General features: G+C 36.5%; 1 protein-coding gene and 1 long non-coding RNA gene across 4 annotated transcripts; both read right to left on the bottom strand.

Annotated features, from left to right (window-relative positions):
• Window positions 1–6: 6 nt before the first annotated feature.
• On the bottom strand, window positions 7–18416 carry LOC130070214 (uncharacterized). Of its 3 annotated transcripts, none has more exons than XR_008803856.1 (3): window positions 18194–18416; window positions 2471–2533; window positions 7–97 (listed from the first exon to the last, which is right to left on the bottom strand). It is a non-coding gene; the product is annotated as an uncharacterized LOC130070214 (long non-coding RNA). The 3 variants fall into 3 exon arrangements; XR_008803855.1 differs by lacking the exon at window positions 18194–18416 and adding an exon at window positions 6901–7290; XR_008803854.1 differs by lacking the exon at window positions 18194–18416 and adding an exon at window positions 4519–5209.
• Window positions 9218–11682, bottom strand: hoxd4a (homeobox D4a). Its single transcript, XM_056234520.1, has 2 exons — window positions 11026–11682; window positions 9218–10641 (listed from the first exon to the last, which is right to left on the bottom strand). The coding sequence occupies exons 1-2, from the start codon at window positions 11477–11479 to the stop codon at window positions 10340–10342; spliced, it is 756 nt and encodes a 251-aa protein (XP_056090495.1). The 5' UTR covers window positions 11480–11682; the 3' UTR covers window positions 9218–10339.
• Window positions 18417–18446: the final 30 nt, after the last annotated feature.

The following is an 18446-nucleotide window of genomic DNA, read 5'->3' as shown; positions in this document are numbered from 1 at the left end:
GTGAAGGTTCAAACTAAGAGAGCCTGTGAACTCCTGTTGCATGGACTTGTCAATCACGTGATTGGAGCTTCCCACAGATCTTCTGTCCTTTGACCTGCTGAGAAAGAAAATGAATCAATTTTAGCAAAAGATTTTGCCATTTTAACTTGAAACAATCGTTGATGTGAGATTCCAAACACTTAAAAACATCCATATTTGCATTTACAGATTTATATTCCCTTTCAAGTCTAAACATCATGTAGGCGAACCAGACCCCACTGCAGATGAAAACAGCCCGTAGCATTTTCACTTTTTAAATATGAGATGGAAATACATTTCTCCGAACTCTGCAATTTCTGGTGTCAGATGTCAAGCAATATTCCCTATTCCTCCTAACTTTGTAGAATTCATAAATGTGATCTTTTTTCTTGTTTTATTTTTCCCTAATGCACTTAATGCAAAAGATGGCAAGCCAAAGTTCTATTCTATGTGGCTTCCTTAGCTGGACTATTAAACTTAGCATTAGTTTCTTATTGTCATCTTGTGAAAGTGCCTTTAGTCAAATCTTGTTGCTCTGCCTCTTTGCAAATCAGGTTGGGAAAAGGCCAAATTGTACATAGATTTGCGCCATTGTTCTTTCTTTTTTATGTTTTAGAATGTTTAAAACATAAACAAATCACCATTCACCATATCTAAACAATAATAGATCTCATGTTGTGATCAGCCATTTTTCGCAAGGCCTCTCTCTCTCTCTCTCTCTCTCTCTCTCTCTCTCTCTCTCTCTCTCTCTCTCTCTCTCTCTCTCTCTCTCTCTCTCTCTCTTTTTTTTTTTATTCTTGACAAGCCAAACCCCTTCATCTTTTCACTTTCAGAACTCTAGGCAAGAATGACACAAGACGGTTAAAGTTTAACTTATGCTAAAAGTACCCCATTGAGTGAAACGAGACGGCAGCAGAAGGAGAATCAGCATTTCTCTTCAAACAATATCCCATTCTTTCCCGACTCGTTGCTCACTACTAGACATCTTGGGGGGTCGTTCAATAGAATAGAACATAAAACATTCTATATTAAATCTATTCGTATATCTCGTAACATAACGGGAAGAAATGAGACGTTGTCTGTCCTGGAATTGTACATCTTTAGTTTGAAACCGCTTAAGAGATTCGGGCTAATAGTTTGATCGGTTCACATTAATAAAGTTAATCGATTGATTTTTCCTAAGTTTGATATAACTGGTCTGTTCCTTGCTCTTGTCTGTGAACATTATACGAAAATACAATCTTTATAAAGAAAATGCATACAAATCCGAGAAATAGATTATAAGAACGTAAATAACGAAACATCTAGTCTATTTTGTCATTTCTATAATATCGTAACTGATACATGTAAACTGTATAATGTTTAGTTTATTATATTAGTTTATCATAAAGCTTTTGGAACACTCTGTAATACCGATTTAAAATTTAAATTTAAATTGCTACTTAATCTGTATCATTATGCCATGGTAGCTTCGAAGTTAGGCTTGTTTCCCGCCGATTTGAGTTTTAAAATCAGAAAGTCCACAAAGTCCTTCCACAAACTGAGACCCCAATGTGCAATAGCCTACACCACACCAAACAGACTTTCTTTCTTTCTTTCTTTCTTTCTTTCTTTCTTTCTTTCTTTCTTTCTTTCTTTCTTTCTTTCAAGATTTTCGGCCAAGTGACTGTAGCTCGTGCTCAATACAGTAGTTATTAGACGGCCTGAAGCTCCGCACGATACATATCAATGCACCTGTCATTGTAGAGCCCGACTAAATTTATGAGTGGCCATGCTAGAGCCGTAAATGCCTCACAGAGGGGCGAGAAGAAAAGCACTCCTCAAGACTTGGGACCATCAGAGTGGTAAAACTCTAAGCGTAGGAGGATGGCTGGGGGCAAGAATGTCCCGCTACAAGCAGAGCCCACAGCCCGCCGGTATAAATCCAGCTACTGCACTAATTCACACACTCTTGTCTTCAGCCTTCTTTAACTACATGTAATGGAACACACTTTTGACCAATTGCGCAGTGGATTTTAGTAAAGGATACTCTAAATTAATAAGACAGTGCAGTTCGGATGGGAATATTTGTTTTGGTTTTTGCACGCATGCTTTTTTGTTTTGTTTATTTGATTTTTTTTTTCTACATCAACGAGATAGCATTGCTATTGCATGTTAAAGCCTACTTTGCTCTAGATGTAAGTGTAAACTTGAAATTGCATGGGAAAAACCATGTAAATAATTGTTAAGTTAAATTGTTAATTTGTTGTCTAAGCTCAGAGCGACACCGGAATTTTAATTTAACACGTATTCTTTTTTCTGGCCCATAAGTTTTTATGGGCTGTGTTGCAAGCTATGAAATATAGAGTCACAAGAGTTATGAGTAATAACAGGTTAATAACGGCAGGTTATGAGTAATACATAGGCTATTGTTTAATTCCAGTGCAAACTTAAATATATAGACATCTCTTACCGCAGTCTGTGGTTTCCTCTCCCCTCTTTCTCCTCAAGCAATCTTCATAATTTATACGGCGACCTAAAGAATAAAAATGATTTTAATTGTTGTTCTTTTTTTTTCTTCCAGCTCCCCGTTTAAAAAAATAAGGGCTGTTCTAATAAATTATATGCGTTATACTGCTGAGTATGTTACGTTTGCAAAATGACAGCTATGGTTGAGTCTTTCATTCTGAATGTGAATTCACGGCCATCAGCGATGATACCACAAATTCATAACATTTTTACATGATGTCCCATTTATTTAATGAACTAATTTATTTCCCCCCTAGAATATTAGACTGGTTTTGAGAGAAGTAAAAGATGTAGCTGCATGAGAGAGAGAGAGGGAGAGAGAGAAGAAGGGAAAAAAACCCGACATAAGCGATTTTACACAAAGAGATGCTGGCCAAAATATTTAGCACTCATAAGCCTTTTGGGTGACCTTTGGCTTCCTCTCCAATAACTCACTGATTAATGAACAACGGACGGAAGGGACTCAAGTCACAATGCAATCCACACCACACAACTTTTTCACCGGTGATTTTAAAACCAAAGCGCGAGCCCGAAGACGAGATTTTAATCCTCATCCTACCAGACAGACGACCTGTTCTGTTTCACTCTGAAAATCCTTTCGAAAACACGAGACGAGGACAACACCTTTCAACTAGCCTATGGGATTAATAATAGGCTACTATTAGGCTACTATTATTGTTATTTGGCGATGGACCGCAACGTTGGCAAATGTAACTAAAACAAGAGAATGCATGTAGCCTGTGTTTTAAACTGGTGTGTCACGTTCAAAGTCTTAATAGGATAAATGTAGCGAACAAGTCAGCCGAACAAGGTCTGCCTTTATCAGGCGAGCGTGTTTTCGCCCACGCACTCCCACGGTAAGTTTGGTACTCATAATAGAACAATGGGCGGTAAAGAATAATGGACTCGGTTTGTAAATATATACATGTATATATATTTCTGCTTCTAATTTGCATGCATCTCTTTTGTAGAAAACTGTTTTATATGGCAATCATTTTAGGCCCTAGTGAAGTTGTAATGGAAATAATGTGTGAATTAATGCCAGCTTAATGGGGGGGAAATCCCGAATCATCTCACAAATCAAGTAGAATCGAAAACATATACGTTTGTGATTGAGCCTCAGCGTGTTGGTAAGATATTGCAAAATGAAGAAGAATGCAAGGCCAGAACTGAATGTTTTGTGAAATGCATATGAAACAATAACTATTTATAAATAGGCTCATCAAAAGCGCTTGTCTGAAAATCTGTTATTTATTTGTAATAACCATTCCGTAAATAGAGCTCAATTGCAAAACGAGCTTAGAACACCAAATTTAATTTGGAGGAAAAAAAATATAAGCCTGATATTATAAACCACCATATTAGTTCTAGATTGTCGTTGCATAGCATGCTTTTGCTTCACGTGGCAAAATTATCAACTTTACATCTTAATTAATTCGTTCATCTTAAATTAATTTTTGCTCTTATATTGCATGCGAAATGTGGTTTCCATTCAAAATGCATGTAATGTTAGAGTGTTTGAATCCAAATAATTTGGTATAAATTACAATCCAAATCAGAGAGACTGATTTAAATGTATGGAAACATGGATGCTTAAAAGAATACCCTAACCCACATATGTCATGTCTAAAATCGCATTGACTATAACACAAATTAAAGTGATTAACGATCTCACAATGTATGACACAGATGTTTTATCATGTGCATGGCTAACTCAGCTACCATAATATGTAAAATGAAATAGCACCTCTAAAACTGTATGACTGAAATGACCTTAGATGTAAAACCTCAAAAAAATAGACAAGGATGCGCAAAGCTGAAAAACTATGGTCTTGCAGTTTTACCTCTATGTCTTCAAATCGTACTTGCTTAGTTGGTAGGCAATGACATTAATAAAGATCAGCTGCTTTGAAAGGAATAAATCATATTTTTACGCCGGCCTAATGTGTAAACCCACGCTTAAAGGTTACGTTTTGCCGTGCAATTGCTTACCTGTGATGTCAATTTATTATATAGCCGTGCTTCTTAGTCTCAATATATCTCAGTACAGCTGCTCGGATATATCCTTCACCCTTTGTCTATAGACAGTACTGTCTTAAAACTGATCTCGCGCTTTTCCAGTCATTTCCATATACCAATGCAGACAGTATTCCCGAAAGAATGGGAGCCACTCACTCAGCTACCAATAAAAAGCCAAGAAGGTCTTCTTATTCCAAAACGAAATATTACTAGCAATCAACTTCCCATTGGAAAAAAAGAAAAGAAGATTTTACAGAGGCAGGCTCGCCGCACGAGTCGACATTACTATATTTCGGAAACCTTATCATGACAAATAAAGGCGCTGCCTTAAAATACAAGCATATTTGTTCACGTGATCCCGGTCGCAGATTGTCCTGATTGAGACTGCTACTCCAACCAGCTTCACCTCACAAATACATTTAAAAAGCAAGAGCACTAACATTCCCTCCAGCCGCACATCATTGTAGGCTACAATGATTTTGCACAAGATCTCAGCCACTGTATTGGAGTGTGTCATTATAAGGCGAATGCTATTGCTGTTTAGTATAGCAACCCAGGCATAATAAAAGAATAATAAAAACAAACGTTCAAACGACACACAAAACATTTGTTTTATCGTCACGTTGTCTTTATTTGAAAGACAATTTTTTGGATAATCCGCGCAATCATTAGATTTTTTTTCTTCACTCCACCGTACCTTATTATTATTATTATTATTATCATTATTATTATTATTATTTAACATAGTCTTATGGGCCTGTGGATCGGACAATTTTTGAAAGCAGCAACATTATAATTTTTTTATTTTTCTTTAAGATTATTTAATATGTAGTTGTTACTTTTTGCTCGCTGTTTTGAAAAGAAACCCGGTTTTAAGAAACCTCTGAAATATTGTTTGACTATTATGGTTTAGGCAATGACAGCAATGTATGACCTCGTCAGCCAGAGAGATTCATCAAAATCATCCCAAATTCTATATTGTCCTTCTCAAAAAGCAAGAGTGTGTATTGATCCCCATATGTGAGTATGAAGTGTAAAAATAGGTACTTTCAATGTCTAGATTTTTACTACACTCTTGGAAAATAAAGGTTCCAACTGGGTGTTTTAGCATCAATGTCATTGAAGAACCATTTTCGGTTCCCCAAAGAACCTTTCAGTGATCCCCTTAGTGTGAAGAACATACTAAAAATCTGAAGAACCCTTTTCCACTATAAAGAACCTTGAATGTTCCAGGAATGTTATGGAACCGTCGATACAGATCCATTATTTTTAAGAGTGTATAATTGTGCATTAAAATACATTTTTGTTTTATTGTGTTTTCTAATCGCCTCTCAAATACATTAAAACTCTCTCACCCTTTACTTTTTTCTTTTTTAACGTAACGTAATTTAAGCGGTTAAATGCGAGTCGGTAAGGTTATGTGTAGTCTGGGTCCGAATGCTTGCTTTATGGCTGTGCTGTATGGATATGTACTGGATGGAAAGATGGAGATGAAACGATTGGGAAGGCGGCCGAGCGCAGGATTGTCCTGAGGAGAGGATGCGAGTCTTCTCCCCTTGCAGCATATGTTCACGGGCTAATAAAAGTGAAAGATTTACAGTCCACGCCCGGCCCCCAACAGCCTCTCACCCTTTCAGGAATTACTGAGCATGATTTACAACGATGCAGATCACCGTCATCCCTCTCAAACAGCTCCAAACACTTTGTGGATAGATCTACGATTACAATGCACCATTACTAAAAACAAGTGGAGTTTTGTCACCAAAGAAATTGTATTTGGATGCATGCCTTTTTTTAAACTATAATTATTTGCTGTTTTGTTAACGTTTGTCAGGATGCACAATCCACTTATTCAGGCAATTCTTCACGCCAATAACTATGTGATGATTTCCCAGATAGACTTCTACAATGAATTCAAGCTTGTGTCCTTTTTTATCTAACCACGTCTCCACAAATGCTCACCACTAAATCGGTAAAGAACAGCATCTATGACGGATTATAAATCACAAATAGGCCTTCGTTAAAGCCCTAAGCTAAACACTCTCGCACTGGACTTCACATTTGTATCGCTACACAGATGCATCAATATAACATTACATAAGAAAATTTTTGCTAGCCTGCATTTAATGCTTCAAAAGTAAAAGTGTTGTTACTGAAGAGTTGTTATTCATTGACACAGGATTGTGCTCCATGCTGAAGCTATTTAAGAAAGAAGAAAAAAAATCACAATGAGCCTGAAGTTGTTTCAGTCAGTCCGCGAGGAAGACTGAATCAAAGGACACCATTTATCAAAATTCTGACAGATATGTTTATTCGATGTCTTACAGCAAATATTCATCTTAAATGTTTACCTACCGATCTTCCATTGGCTGAAACGCTGTACGAATGTGCAGGTTGCGGTGGTGTGAGATACAGGACCGTTTGGATATTATTTTCTTGGATCTCTTCAGTTTTCAAGTCTGATAGAGTCCTCGCGATTAATGACGACGCCGTGTTTCTAGGGGACGTGCTGCATTAATTATTTAGACAATCACGTGGTCAAACAAAAAAGATACAGAACGGAACCATACACCGAATTCTATCTTGGGATGTCGACAGCGCAGGTTGATTTATCTTAACGGGTCTTCTCGATGGGCGAAGACATTTTCACCGAACAGCTGGAAATCAAAAATGGCCGTTTGAGTTCGCATTGTGCGAGCGGCGGTATAGTCGGTGCAGAGTCATTGCAAATGGAACCGCGTATGGCTCCCATTTATTCTGTTCAGACATCCAGGTCAATACTCAGAATGCCTTGCGTACTGAAAGACAATGGAGAGATCCCCTGTGTTTTCACAAGGGTTCAAAGGCTTTTTAAACAAACTATATAGCTATATAGGCTAAATATATGATAAATATCACACATATATATGACACATCTAACATGTTAATGTTTGTTAATGTTTTGCCTATTCAAGATGCAATAAACTTTACATTTTGTCCTGGAGGTGTGTTGGTGGTATTATAATGGTATTATAATCTCTGTTTCTCTCTCTATCTCTATCTCTCTGACTCAAGTGTCTTTACATTGACAATAGATTGGTAATTTATAAAGTAGCCTACATCAAACACACACGCGCGCACACACACACACACACATTAAATGTGAATCTCAATTAAAAAAAAGTTTATAAAATAATAGCAAATATTCTCTCTTGCAAGCTCAACCACTCTCCACCACACACACACACACACACACACACACACACACACACACACACACATACACACACACACACTCACACACTCTCTCTCACACACACACACACACACACACACAGGTTTCCATGTTTTATAGGGGGCCTTTCCATACAACTGTATATTCTGTCCCTAACCCTACCCATCACACAAAACTCTAAATTTTACATTTTCACACAGTATGATTTATAATCTGGTTCCTTATGGGGACCAAAAAATGTCCCCACAAGGTCAAAAATGAATGGTATTACTATCTTTGTGGCATTTGGTTCCCACAACGTAGGGTATACCAGGCCACACACACACACACACACACACACACTAAACTATCAAAATGGGAACATTGCATAGACTCCTTTTATTTTTACATACAACTAAGTTAAATTCTATAGCCTAATCATAAACCACGAACTTCATTTGCTTTACTTTTTTACTGTTTTAAATGAGGACATCCCGAAAAGGAGATTTTGGGACATTTTGTCAGGTTTAGCTCACTTCTGGCTACAAATGTATCCCCAAATATATAGTTAAGTATAATACACGACGGTATAGCTAAACGCACGCACACAACAAGCACACACAATGTCGGTGCTGATGGACAACGCTGAGAACAAAAAATAAATTTGAGTAATATTTAAAAGATTGAACTCTGCTGTTATGTAAAAACAACCATAGTATTGCTTGCTCATAATTCTCTCTATAAAGAGCAGAGGACCCTCTATGCCTACATGAACGGTTTATCAATACAGCTTTGACATGATATATTTCGCTTAATGAAGCAAAACATATAGTGGTTTATTTATGATTTATAGTTTTATCATAATCGCAATCAATGTAACATACCACGTTGTTAGTTGCAGCATAGCCCTTTTTTAATGTTAAGATTATGCAGAATCTGATAACAAATTCGAAAAAGTTACACGCGTTGTGGCAAATAATCACCGTTTAAAAAGCAAATGTTAGGCTACTACAGAGCACACAAACACTTTTTTTTTTTTTTTTTTTGGTGCATCTGTGTGCACCAAAAGGCGTCTGAGAGAAGCGGCTGAAGGTCCATCAGGTCACGGGTGTAGAGGTCAGTGCTCGCGGCTCAAAAGCGTCTAATGCAACAGAAACTCTGTCCTCTGGATGAACCTGCCCGCAAGGCTTTTGTTGAACTTCTGTAAAAATACCTTTTCATGCTCACAACGTGAAGGCTACAGTGTGAAGACTCCTTCGCAATGCATGTATGGCTCGTGTTTTTGTTTAAGGAGACAAAGACACCACAAAGATAGCAGAGCGTCTGAGTTTAATCACTGCTGGAAAGCCATTTCCAGATTCGACACCAATCCCTTTTTAAAAATAAAATAAAATAACAGTGTGTATGAAAGTGCTTGATAAAACGTGTTTGTCCTATCTCATGAGTTTCTAGATTCAACACAATACGACGCAGTTTGAGTGAAACCTCTCTGCATAATATTTATTTAATTACTGCAAAATATGCCTGTAGAAAATATGCACAATATACAGAAATATATACACATATATAAGAACTTAAAAAAACTGAATTCGATAGCTAATTATGGAACGGATAAGTACGTTCTCATAGAACATAAAGCTTTTAACATTATAATAAATAGAAAGTTCAAACATCTTGAGGGCTAAACGTGTCTAAAATGGAAAATAAAAAGCGGCTTTTCAAGACTTTCAGGTAATATTCGGAAGACAGATATACTGTTCTTTAATGTTGTTTACAAAGATGTCGGGCGGGATTTATAGTGGAGTAAGGCATGGGATATTCGTTTTTTTTCTGGATTAAATATGTCATTTTAAAAAGCTGCAATAAACAATTGTAAAACACCTATAACGAAATTCTTAAAAATCACGTACAAGTTAAAAATTACTTGACTGAAATAGTCTTTTAGAAAGTAAACCTTTAAAAAGGCGCGCACAGCACACGCGAGGTTCAGAATGAAATTTCTTCAGCTTTTCAGTCTATAAATAAATAATTTCTCAGGCAACGTTTTTTTTTTTTTATCATTAACTAATTTTATTTAGTTTTTATTACTTGCACCCAGTTGACTCAAGTACAAAAAAAAATCATAATTTATTATACGCTGGACATTTCCTTGCTTGAGTTCTCTTTAATGATTAAGTTAAGATAAATTGACGCGCCAAAGGCGTAAACTTGCCACAATGAGTTTAAAAAGAGGAAAGGGGTGATTAAAATACAGAGATTTTTTTTTTTTAATTGTCACTAAAAAGAACCATGCTCTTCCAAAAAATTGGCAAGTTTGTGTAAAATAGCGTGAGCTTTCTGACGTTTTGCTGTACCTCGTTGTGGCATGTGAACCTTATATCCTCTTTGCTTCAGTTACAAACGGTTACAATACTGGAAATTGAAATATATAACGCATAGCAGTTTTCACGCTGCATTTAGTCGTAGTGTGTGCTTCTTCTCAGTTTTTTGGCACTTGTACCCAACATGTCATGATTTGCTACCATGCAATGTCAAATAAAGCATTGTCTATTACATACAGTTGATCTGTACATCTGGAGGGAGGGAGAAAGAGATATCCACTTATAAAGTTGTGATCTCTGTCTGGTTGTCCTTCTGAGCGTGTTGTGCATGCTGATTCCCAACTGACGCCGATCTTCCTTTCGTGTTAGGGAGTTTGTGGTCCTTTTTCCATTTCATTCTTCTGTTCTGAAACCAGATTTTAATCTGTCGTTCAGAGAGACAGAGGGTGTGCGCGATCTCAATGCGACGCCGTCTCGTTAGATACCTGTTAAAATGAAACTCCTTCTCTAGTTCGAGAACTTGCTGTCTTGTGTAGGCTGTCCGAGAACGTTTGGGTTCAGGTCCTGTGTAATCCGGGTTGACTGAGAAAGACAAAAACACACTTTTGTTAGAAAAAAAGAACCCAACTATCAACAAAATAAAAAATCGCTCATTTGAACTTTTGCAAAATAAAAACAATGCCCGCTCGTTTGAATTTGATCGAACAAATTCTCAGAACTCGTCTAATTTTAGTTTAGGTGAATTAATCAAAGTTTATCATTACTAACTGATTCAGTTCAAAGCTTTGGGCCAAGTGGACTACAGTAGTGGCCAACACAGCTAGCGGCCTATTTCCTAAGCAATAAAAATTTATGGCTGGTGTAATTGGCGGCCCCTTCAGAGGAACCCATAAATATTTCACTGAATGGTTTTAACTGTGGCTAAAACAGCAGAACAGGACTGGCCTACAAGAGAGTGAATCTTACCCGTAGTAACGTGCACTTTCTTCATCCATGGGTAAACTACAGCAGGCGTCTTAGCTGTTATCCCGTTCTGGCTCTTTGTGTTTTGCGGTTGTCCGGATATTTGGACCGCGGGACACTGCTCAGTCTGTGCGGGGAAAGGGCTGTGTTGGCCGGCTTGATCCTGCGCTTGACCCCGCTGCTGAACCGATGAGCCCTGGACAGTGTTACAACTGTAAGGCTGCTCAGAGTAGTTTGACCGTGAATAGAGTCCGGGATGCTGGAAACCAGTGTCCTGCGACGGACTGTAGTAGCCCGGGCTCTCTTCAGGTATATAGCTGGTCTGAGAATATTCCTCACAAGGAGGAAATTTTGGATCCACATACTTGGAGTTCACCATGTACGAACTCATGGCCATTAATTTCTGAAGGTAGGAAATACTAATTTTTCTCGAGTTGTCTTTTTTTCCTCCCTCCATAAAGCCCTCCTACTTGCTGTCAACTGAATAAAGTTAGGCTACCATGTGACCAGCTTGGCCAATCGAGGTCGAGGGACTTCATCAACAGAGAAGAAGCTGTGCACACCTAGTAGTAAATTTCACAAACTTCACATTATCTCTCAATTAGGATGGTGATAATATAATATAAAATTGAACTGATTAAATACCCGGTCTGTGTAAGAAGAAAAAAAAAAAATCTGTTTTGAGACCATGTGGGCATGTACATCATCACATGGAAGGATCCCACACTCTTACAAATAAAGGTTCTTTATTGACATCGATGGTTCCATGAAGAACCTTCAACATCTATAGAATCTTTATATTCCACAAACGGTTCTTTATAGTGGAAAAGGATTCTTTACATTATTAGAATGATCTCCACACGAAGAAAAAAAAATATTTTAAGAACTGTTCACTCAAAGGTTCTTCTATAAGTGCAAAGAAAAAACCTTTTGGAACCTTTATTTTTAAGAGTGCACACATTTGACTATATCATATAAAAGCATGTATTTGCATCACATATATGTGCATGAAGCCCTATAGGTAAATTAATATTCAACTAAGCTAAATCAAACTCAACCCAAGTGGTAAAAAACAAAACAAGACAAAAGATAAAAAACGGTCCAAGGCACAAAAAGAGTCACATAAAGCCAGCAGACAATTGCTGGAGAGCGTCTTTGTCATGTAGAGGTCACTCAGAAGTTACTGGAGTCTCATCATTCCAGCGCTTCTCATCCTTTCAGCTCGCTGTATAGCGCGCCCTGGTTCGCCATCAATGCGCGTGCCAATCAATAATCAAACACCACAGAAAAGACAATAACCGCTTGCCAGTTCTTAAGGTAAGACCAGGGGCAAAGTACGTGGATGTGCAAAGTTTGTTAACATCCATACAAAATATTGCTAATATTATTTAGTGCTCTCTGTCTTATAAGAGGGGCGATTTAATTGCACAAAATTTCAATAAAAGTATTCGGCAACACTATTTTTACAGTAGTTACTATAGTAATAACAGTCAATTATGCATTACGTGCAACTAACCCTAAACCAAATCTTAACCCTAATTATATAGTAAACACGTAGTTAATCACTATTACTTAGTACTTCACTGTATAATTACTGTATAAAACACTGTAATAAGGACACCTTCAAGTAAAGTGTAACCAAATATTATATTATATTCACATGCACACATTTAGTAAGATTCATAAATGGTTAAAGAGACTTGTTTCAGTAAGAACAGGTAGAAGCGCAGTATACATGATCAAAGCTTTTCCTGAGTTCAACCAAATAATTATATTAGTATGTAATTATATGCGTCTCATTTGATGTTCTTCATTGCACGAAAGTGGTTCTTCGCTGCCAGCTGCCATTTTCCAAAGCACATTGCATAGGCTATATTGCCCGCGTACATTAGCATTCAGTGGTCCAACACTCAAATAAGACGAAGTTTTATTCGAAGTTCTTGCATCGACCATATACTCCCCTAGAACCGAATCTGTGACTGTCAGTCTTTCACACAAATTCGGTTCTACAGGGTATATATAGACGACGACATGTATTCCCTCAACAAAAATGTCTTTTGTTTGAAAAAAAAAATCTATATAGCTACAATGAAGCCGTTATTCTACCTCAAACATCAAGTGTTGCGAGTGTTTCTTCAAGGTTTGCCTTGATTTAAAAAATTTTTTAAAAAAAGTTCCGTACTTTTTCAATACTCTTTTATTAATGTTTAACAGGGAGTAAAAATCTTCAGATAGAGGCCCGCAGCTCCATTTTCAGACCTCATGTAGCCTAATGCGTTCATATTTTAAAAGTTAACTAATCTAAAAAATTCTATTACTAATTATTTAATTCTGTAGGCCTATCTCTAACAACACCACATACGATTGAACGCAATATTCCTCCAGATCCAGGTGGGATTGCGGGCTTTAGTGCCAGATGCTGTCATTGATCAGGTATAGCCTTAAACTGTGTGCTGCACGTGAGGAAGCATATAAAGGAAGGCTAGAGGTCGAGAGGTCAAGCAGAATCATTTACAACACACATCACAAAGTTTCATTATTTTTGGTAAGGCGACAGCGGTAGCGGAACAAGAAGAAAAGTTCATGGATAATACATGACCTTCTCAGATAAGCAGCTCCTGTGGTCATTCCCACCCGTTCACCAGAGCCAGCATATATAATAAACATGGAATCCGTTCAAAAATTACGAATCAAGAACGCTCAACATTTTCCCGCTTAGGAATTGAACAGTTATCTATTTTTATTGTTACTTCTAAATTTAACAGCGACGTTAACTTCAAGTTCTTTTCATATAGGAATATACCATAATTTCCTTAAAACAAGCAGATTAAAAGTCTTATGAATATGCATTGATTTATTTGATTATCTGTCTGTTAATTTTGATAGAATATTACGGATTATGATTTTAAAACTTACAGATGATTATAGCATTTTAGAACAAAATAATAGGCTAGTGATTTAAAAGAGATGACATTCTTTCTACTTTTTAAGCAAGTAAACCATGAGTGATATTAGCTGTTTAATATAGTAATTAATTTCTGTATGTATTTATATTTACCAAGCACAAAGACAATGTGCGTTTAATACGTGTTTTTGATTTGTGTTAGTTAGACAGCGTGACCCGTGTTTCACCTTGCTTTGCGACTCGTTCAGGCGGGTCAAAGCCGAGCTACTGATGAACTAAAGAATCAGAGTCACATCTGATTTGAAATGAAAATATCTACATTTGTAAATATATATGTATATAATTCCCATGCATGCACATAGGGGTTCCCATATATAAACCGTTTTAATTATTATTTTCCCCCATGCGACGTTAACCAAGTTGCAGATTTATTTTTGTATGCAGATTTGTGGATTGAGACGGTCTTTCTCTATTAATCGACAATTATGCAATGAGTGAATTATTTAAAAAAATAATGATAATAATTTCAACTCACAAGGGAGTTAGCGACAGTTTCGCTATCAACGAATGAAATATATAATTCCAAACCTTTTAATACAAAATGTCTTGATTATTGGTCATAGAATGTAGGCCTACATATAGGCTTATATTTTAAACTTCATATGCTATTAGACTGAAGTTTGATTTAAAATGATTTAATATCATTTCGTTGTTTCACTGACATTGTATGGTTGGAAGTCAGTGAATAAATTATGTATTTTATATTTTATAACATTCACATTAAATTGCGCATCTCTGCAATTCTGAATTCAGATCATTTAATTGAACAGGACTTTCGATCTTTTTTTCTGACCAGCATTGTATCAGAGATGAAAATTCATGTAAAATATGAATAGGGTCAAAATGAGAGTTTCTTTGCTTGGGGGCGCTAGAGAGCTTGTCAATAAAACCCAGAAACCTGATTATTGTAGAGTTCACTTACAAGTCACGAAAGCGCGTGCATCGAATAACTGATCTCTATTTACATGAATGGTACACTATCTAATAACAACAGAGCGAAATACATATAAGTAAAAATAATTTGCCAATTCAAAGCAAAAAAAAAAAAAAACTCACGTTCAAATAGTGATCAAAAGACAACTTAATTTAGACCAATGTGTATTTCACACATGGAAGAAAATCACATTTAATAAGCAGTCTATTTTACTTTCATCTTATTAACAAATAATGAAAAAGTAGAGCAATTAATGGAAAAAAATGCGTATGCCCTCGTATCAAAAATGTGTATTTTACCTTCTTGAAATAATAACAATAAAATTAGTAGTAATAATAATAATTTAATTCATACAAGCTAAGCCCTGAAAAGTAATCTTTCATAACGTGGCGCCACATTTGCACCAAAGCCGGACCACTGGATAACATTTACGTCACCTTCATCACGACCTATATTTCCTCTAGTTATCCAACCACCCAAAACTGTGCACAACAACACCAGACGAGTTCACAGAAACAGATCAGAGCTGGTTTGGTGGATATGAGACCCCAGTAAACATCATGGCACAATCCAACACGCGCAAGTTCAGCGACGCTTCGCCTGTATCCTGAACAACACGAGCTTACCTCGAGAAGCCGGCGCGTCGCGTAAAGCGCATATATCCATGATCCGAGCGCGCGTGGAGACTCTTTCCTCTGCAGCGACTCTGGGATCTTTTCCAAACCGTCTGAGCGACCTTTCTAATATACAATGTGAATTATATTTTGGCTTGTCAACTCCCTGGCCATAAAACAAAGTTTAATGGTATCACGTGCTTCCCCACAGCCATTCATGACAGCGCGCGGGTGCCATAAATAATCCTGAAAGTTGCACTTATTCAATAATGGCGATTACTCTGATCTCAGGAGGAAATAAAGACACGGGGTTCAATTCACATTCACTGCACTCACAGGGAAAACACAAACAGAGTTTATTTCTTGTAGTATAGTAGACTAATGTCTGCTGTACGCTTTTTGTAGTGGTTGTAAAATAATAGAGTTATTTGGTGAAGCGTATTCTTGTGTTACTTCAGTTTGCTCGTTGTTTTGCTTCAGGGCAAATGAGGTGTTTGTGAAATCTCTGACGTGTGAACTAATGGGAATATTTTTCTGACTGTAAATTTTTGAGAGGAAATAAAATAGCGCCATATGGCGGGTTGTCGATTTATGTGAAGTCACAAATGGCCACTGGGAAAGTTTCAGCAAGAATATTATAACATTGAGAAATGTTCTCACCACTGGGATTTTTACGGGATTAAACATTCAATTCGATATTCACCTGAATACATTACATTTTAGTCAATTAACAGTTAAATGCATTTAATATGTTATTTACGTGCATGGAAAGTGTTTCGGGAAATATCACAAATATTTTATAATGATATTTTGATATTTTTGATCGTCATATGATCTATTAAAACGTAAAACAACATGTCAACACTGAAATGCGTGCATGTGAAAATGATTAAAATTACAATCAATAATTAAATATAATATTTTTAAATATAAATATTATAATTTCGACTATTCTCGTACAGTTCCTTTTTATTTCGTTCTAAAAAACAAAAAAATTCTATCAGTTAATACAGGAACTGTGTGACTTGTGTCACATGACTGCGACAACCAATCACAGTCACAGGAAATGAGCTCAAGGACAAAGATGCAGATAGCGGACAAGCAAGCGGCCGAGTGTTAGACAACAGCGCCGCCTGCCGACAGAAGCACACACTGCATAGGTGTTCGGGCTTTCTTTTTTCTTTCTTTTTGCACAGCTGCTCATCCAGAAATAGAGAACTGAACAACTATAAGAAGTTTTTATTTTATTTTAGATATAGACCATACTTTATATAACACATCACTGTTCAAATAATGCATGAATAAATAATACAATTTATATTACTGACATATTTTACAGAGCATATTTATTATTTAATATTTAGACAATAGGTATATTTATTGTAATGTGATTTGGGTTTAAATCCTAACTCTAACTCTTTAAATGTAGTGGTTTTAAAATATAATCTCCTAGTTTACGTGCAATGCAGATCGCGTGCTTATAAATTCATGGAGAATTTTAAATTGCATTTTTGACTGCATTTCAAGTTTGTATTGCAGTATTAGATATATTGTTGAGAAGTAAGTGAACTGAATGTGAAGCTCGTTGCATGGACTCGTTCAGGCTCCTCTAACGCTATCTGTTTTGCCGCATTGCAGTGAGGTTGTAAATACCTCTGCCTGTCAGCTGACTGTGAAATACTGTCTTTGTCCCGCACAGCCTGTCTCTCCCTTCCCAAAAAACTGCGCCATTCTCACCATTAAGGGAGGCATACATTAAAACGCACAACTCCACCGTCCGCCACAGGTTTCCAAACTTTCAAAATCATCATTTTATATCGTAGATCTTCATTTTCATGCACAGATTAATTAGGCTATATATAAAATAATGAAGCCTGAATATATAAGAATCATTATTTGTATGCACAAATTAATTGTGGGTAAAATAATAACGTCTGAATATGTATTAAGAATGGCTGTGAATCATTATTTTTATGCACAGATTAAAGATTTTCTTTATATATAGGCTATATTTAATCTGTGCATTAAAATAATGATTCACAGCCATTCTACTCAGACTTCATTATTTGATATATAATTAATATGTGGATAAATGTGACACTGGCGAAATAACTAAAATAAAAAATTTAAAAATCACAAGTAGCGTCTGTCATATAATTTGTGTTAACTTGTAAATCCACGAATCTGCTTGCAATAATCATACAAGCAACTGCTGAACAATCATTTGAAGGTTTGCATTACTTTTTTAATTCAGATTTTTTTTTAAGATTTGGTGCTTTGAACGACAACAATACTTCAACTACTGCTAATAATAATGCTAATAATATCAGTTTTTGGGAAGTATGAATTTATTCGTAAATGTTGATGTTTTTCACATTCAGATCAAATCAAACAAGAGTAAAAAACTCCGCCAGCCTTTAAATAACACAATAAATACAGCACTCTTCTAGCTTTTAGTGCAATCCAAAATTAACTAGCCTAATTGAGTTATCTGCAAAAAAAAATAAAAAATACTGCAAAAACAGTAATATGGTTTTTGATAAGATTGCTAATGCTGCCGTCACAATCTGAAATTATAATCGCAAAGCAATAACCTGCTGGTCCTGTATCTTCTGACTGACCCGATAGCATGTTCAATCTTATGAAATATAAACTTACCCAGCAAAGCCCTATAATCCATGTTTTCCTCCATCGCTGCTGCTGATATTGTGCGGCTGGTTTCAGATCAGTCGTCCAGTGCTGTATTGGTGCACTGTTTAGAAATGCAACTCTTGAAGCCGTCTAGCATCTGATCTGACAACAGCCTGCAATCGGCCTCGAGTTTGTCTTCTCGATCTCTAACACAGATAGACATGCACGGCAACAAAAAAAAAGAGAGAGAGAGAGAGAGAGAGAGAGAGAGAGAATATAT

Source organism: Rhinichthys klamathensis, unplaced genomic scaffold (genome assembly GCF_029890125.1).
Source record: "Rhinichthys klamathensis goyatoka isolate OS25496 unplaced genomic scaffold, OSU_Roscu_1.1 h1tg000397l_1, whole genome shotgun sequence".
Lineage (NCBI taxonomy): Eukaryota > Metazoa > Chordata > Actinopteri > Cypriniformes > Leuciscidae > Rhinichthys > Rhinichthys klamathensis.
The sequence above is the reverse complement of the archived record's forward strand: the minus strand, read 5'-3'. Positions and strand labels throughout refer to the sequence as shown.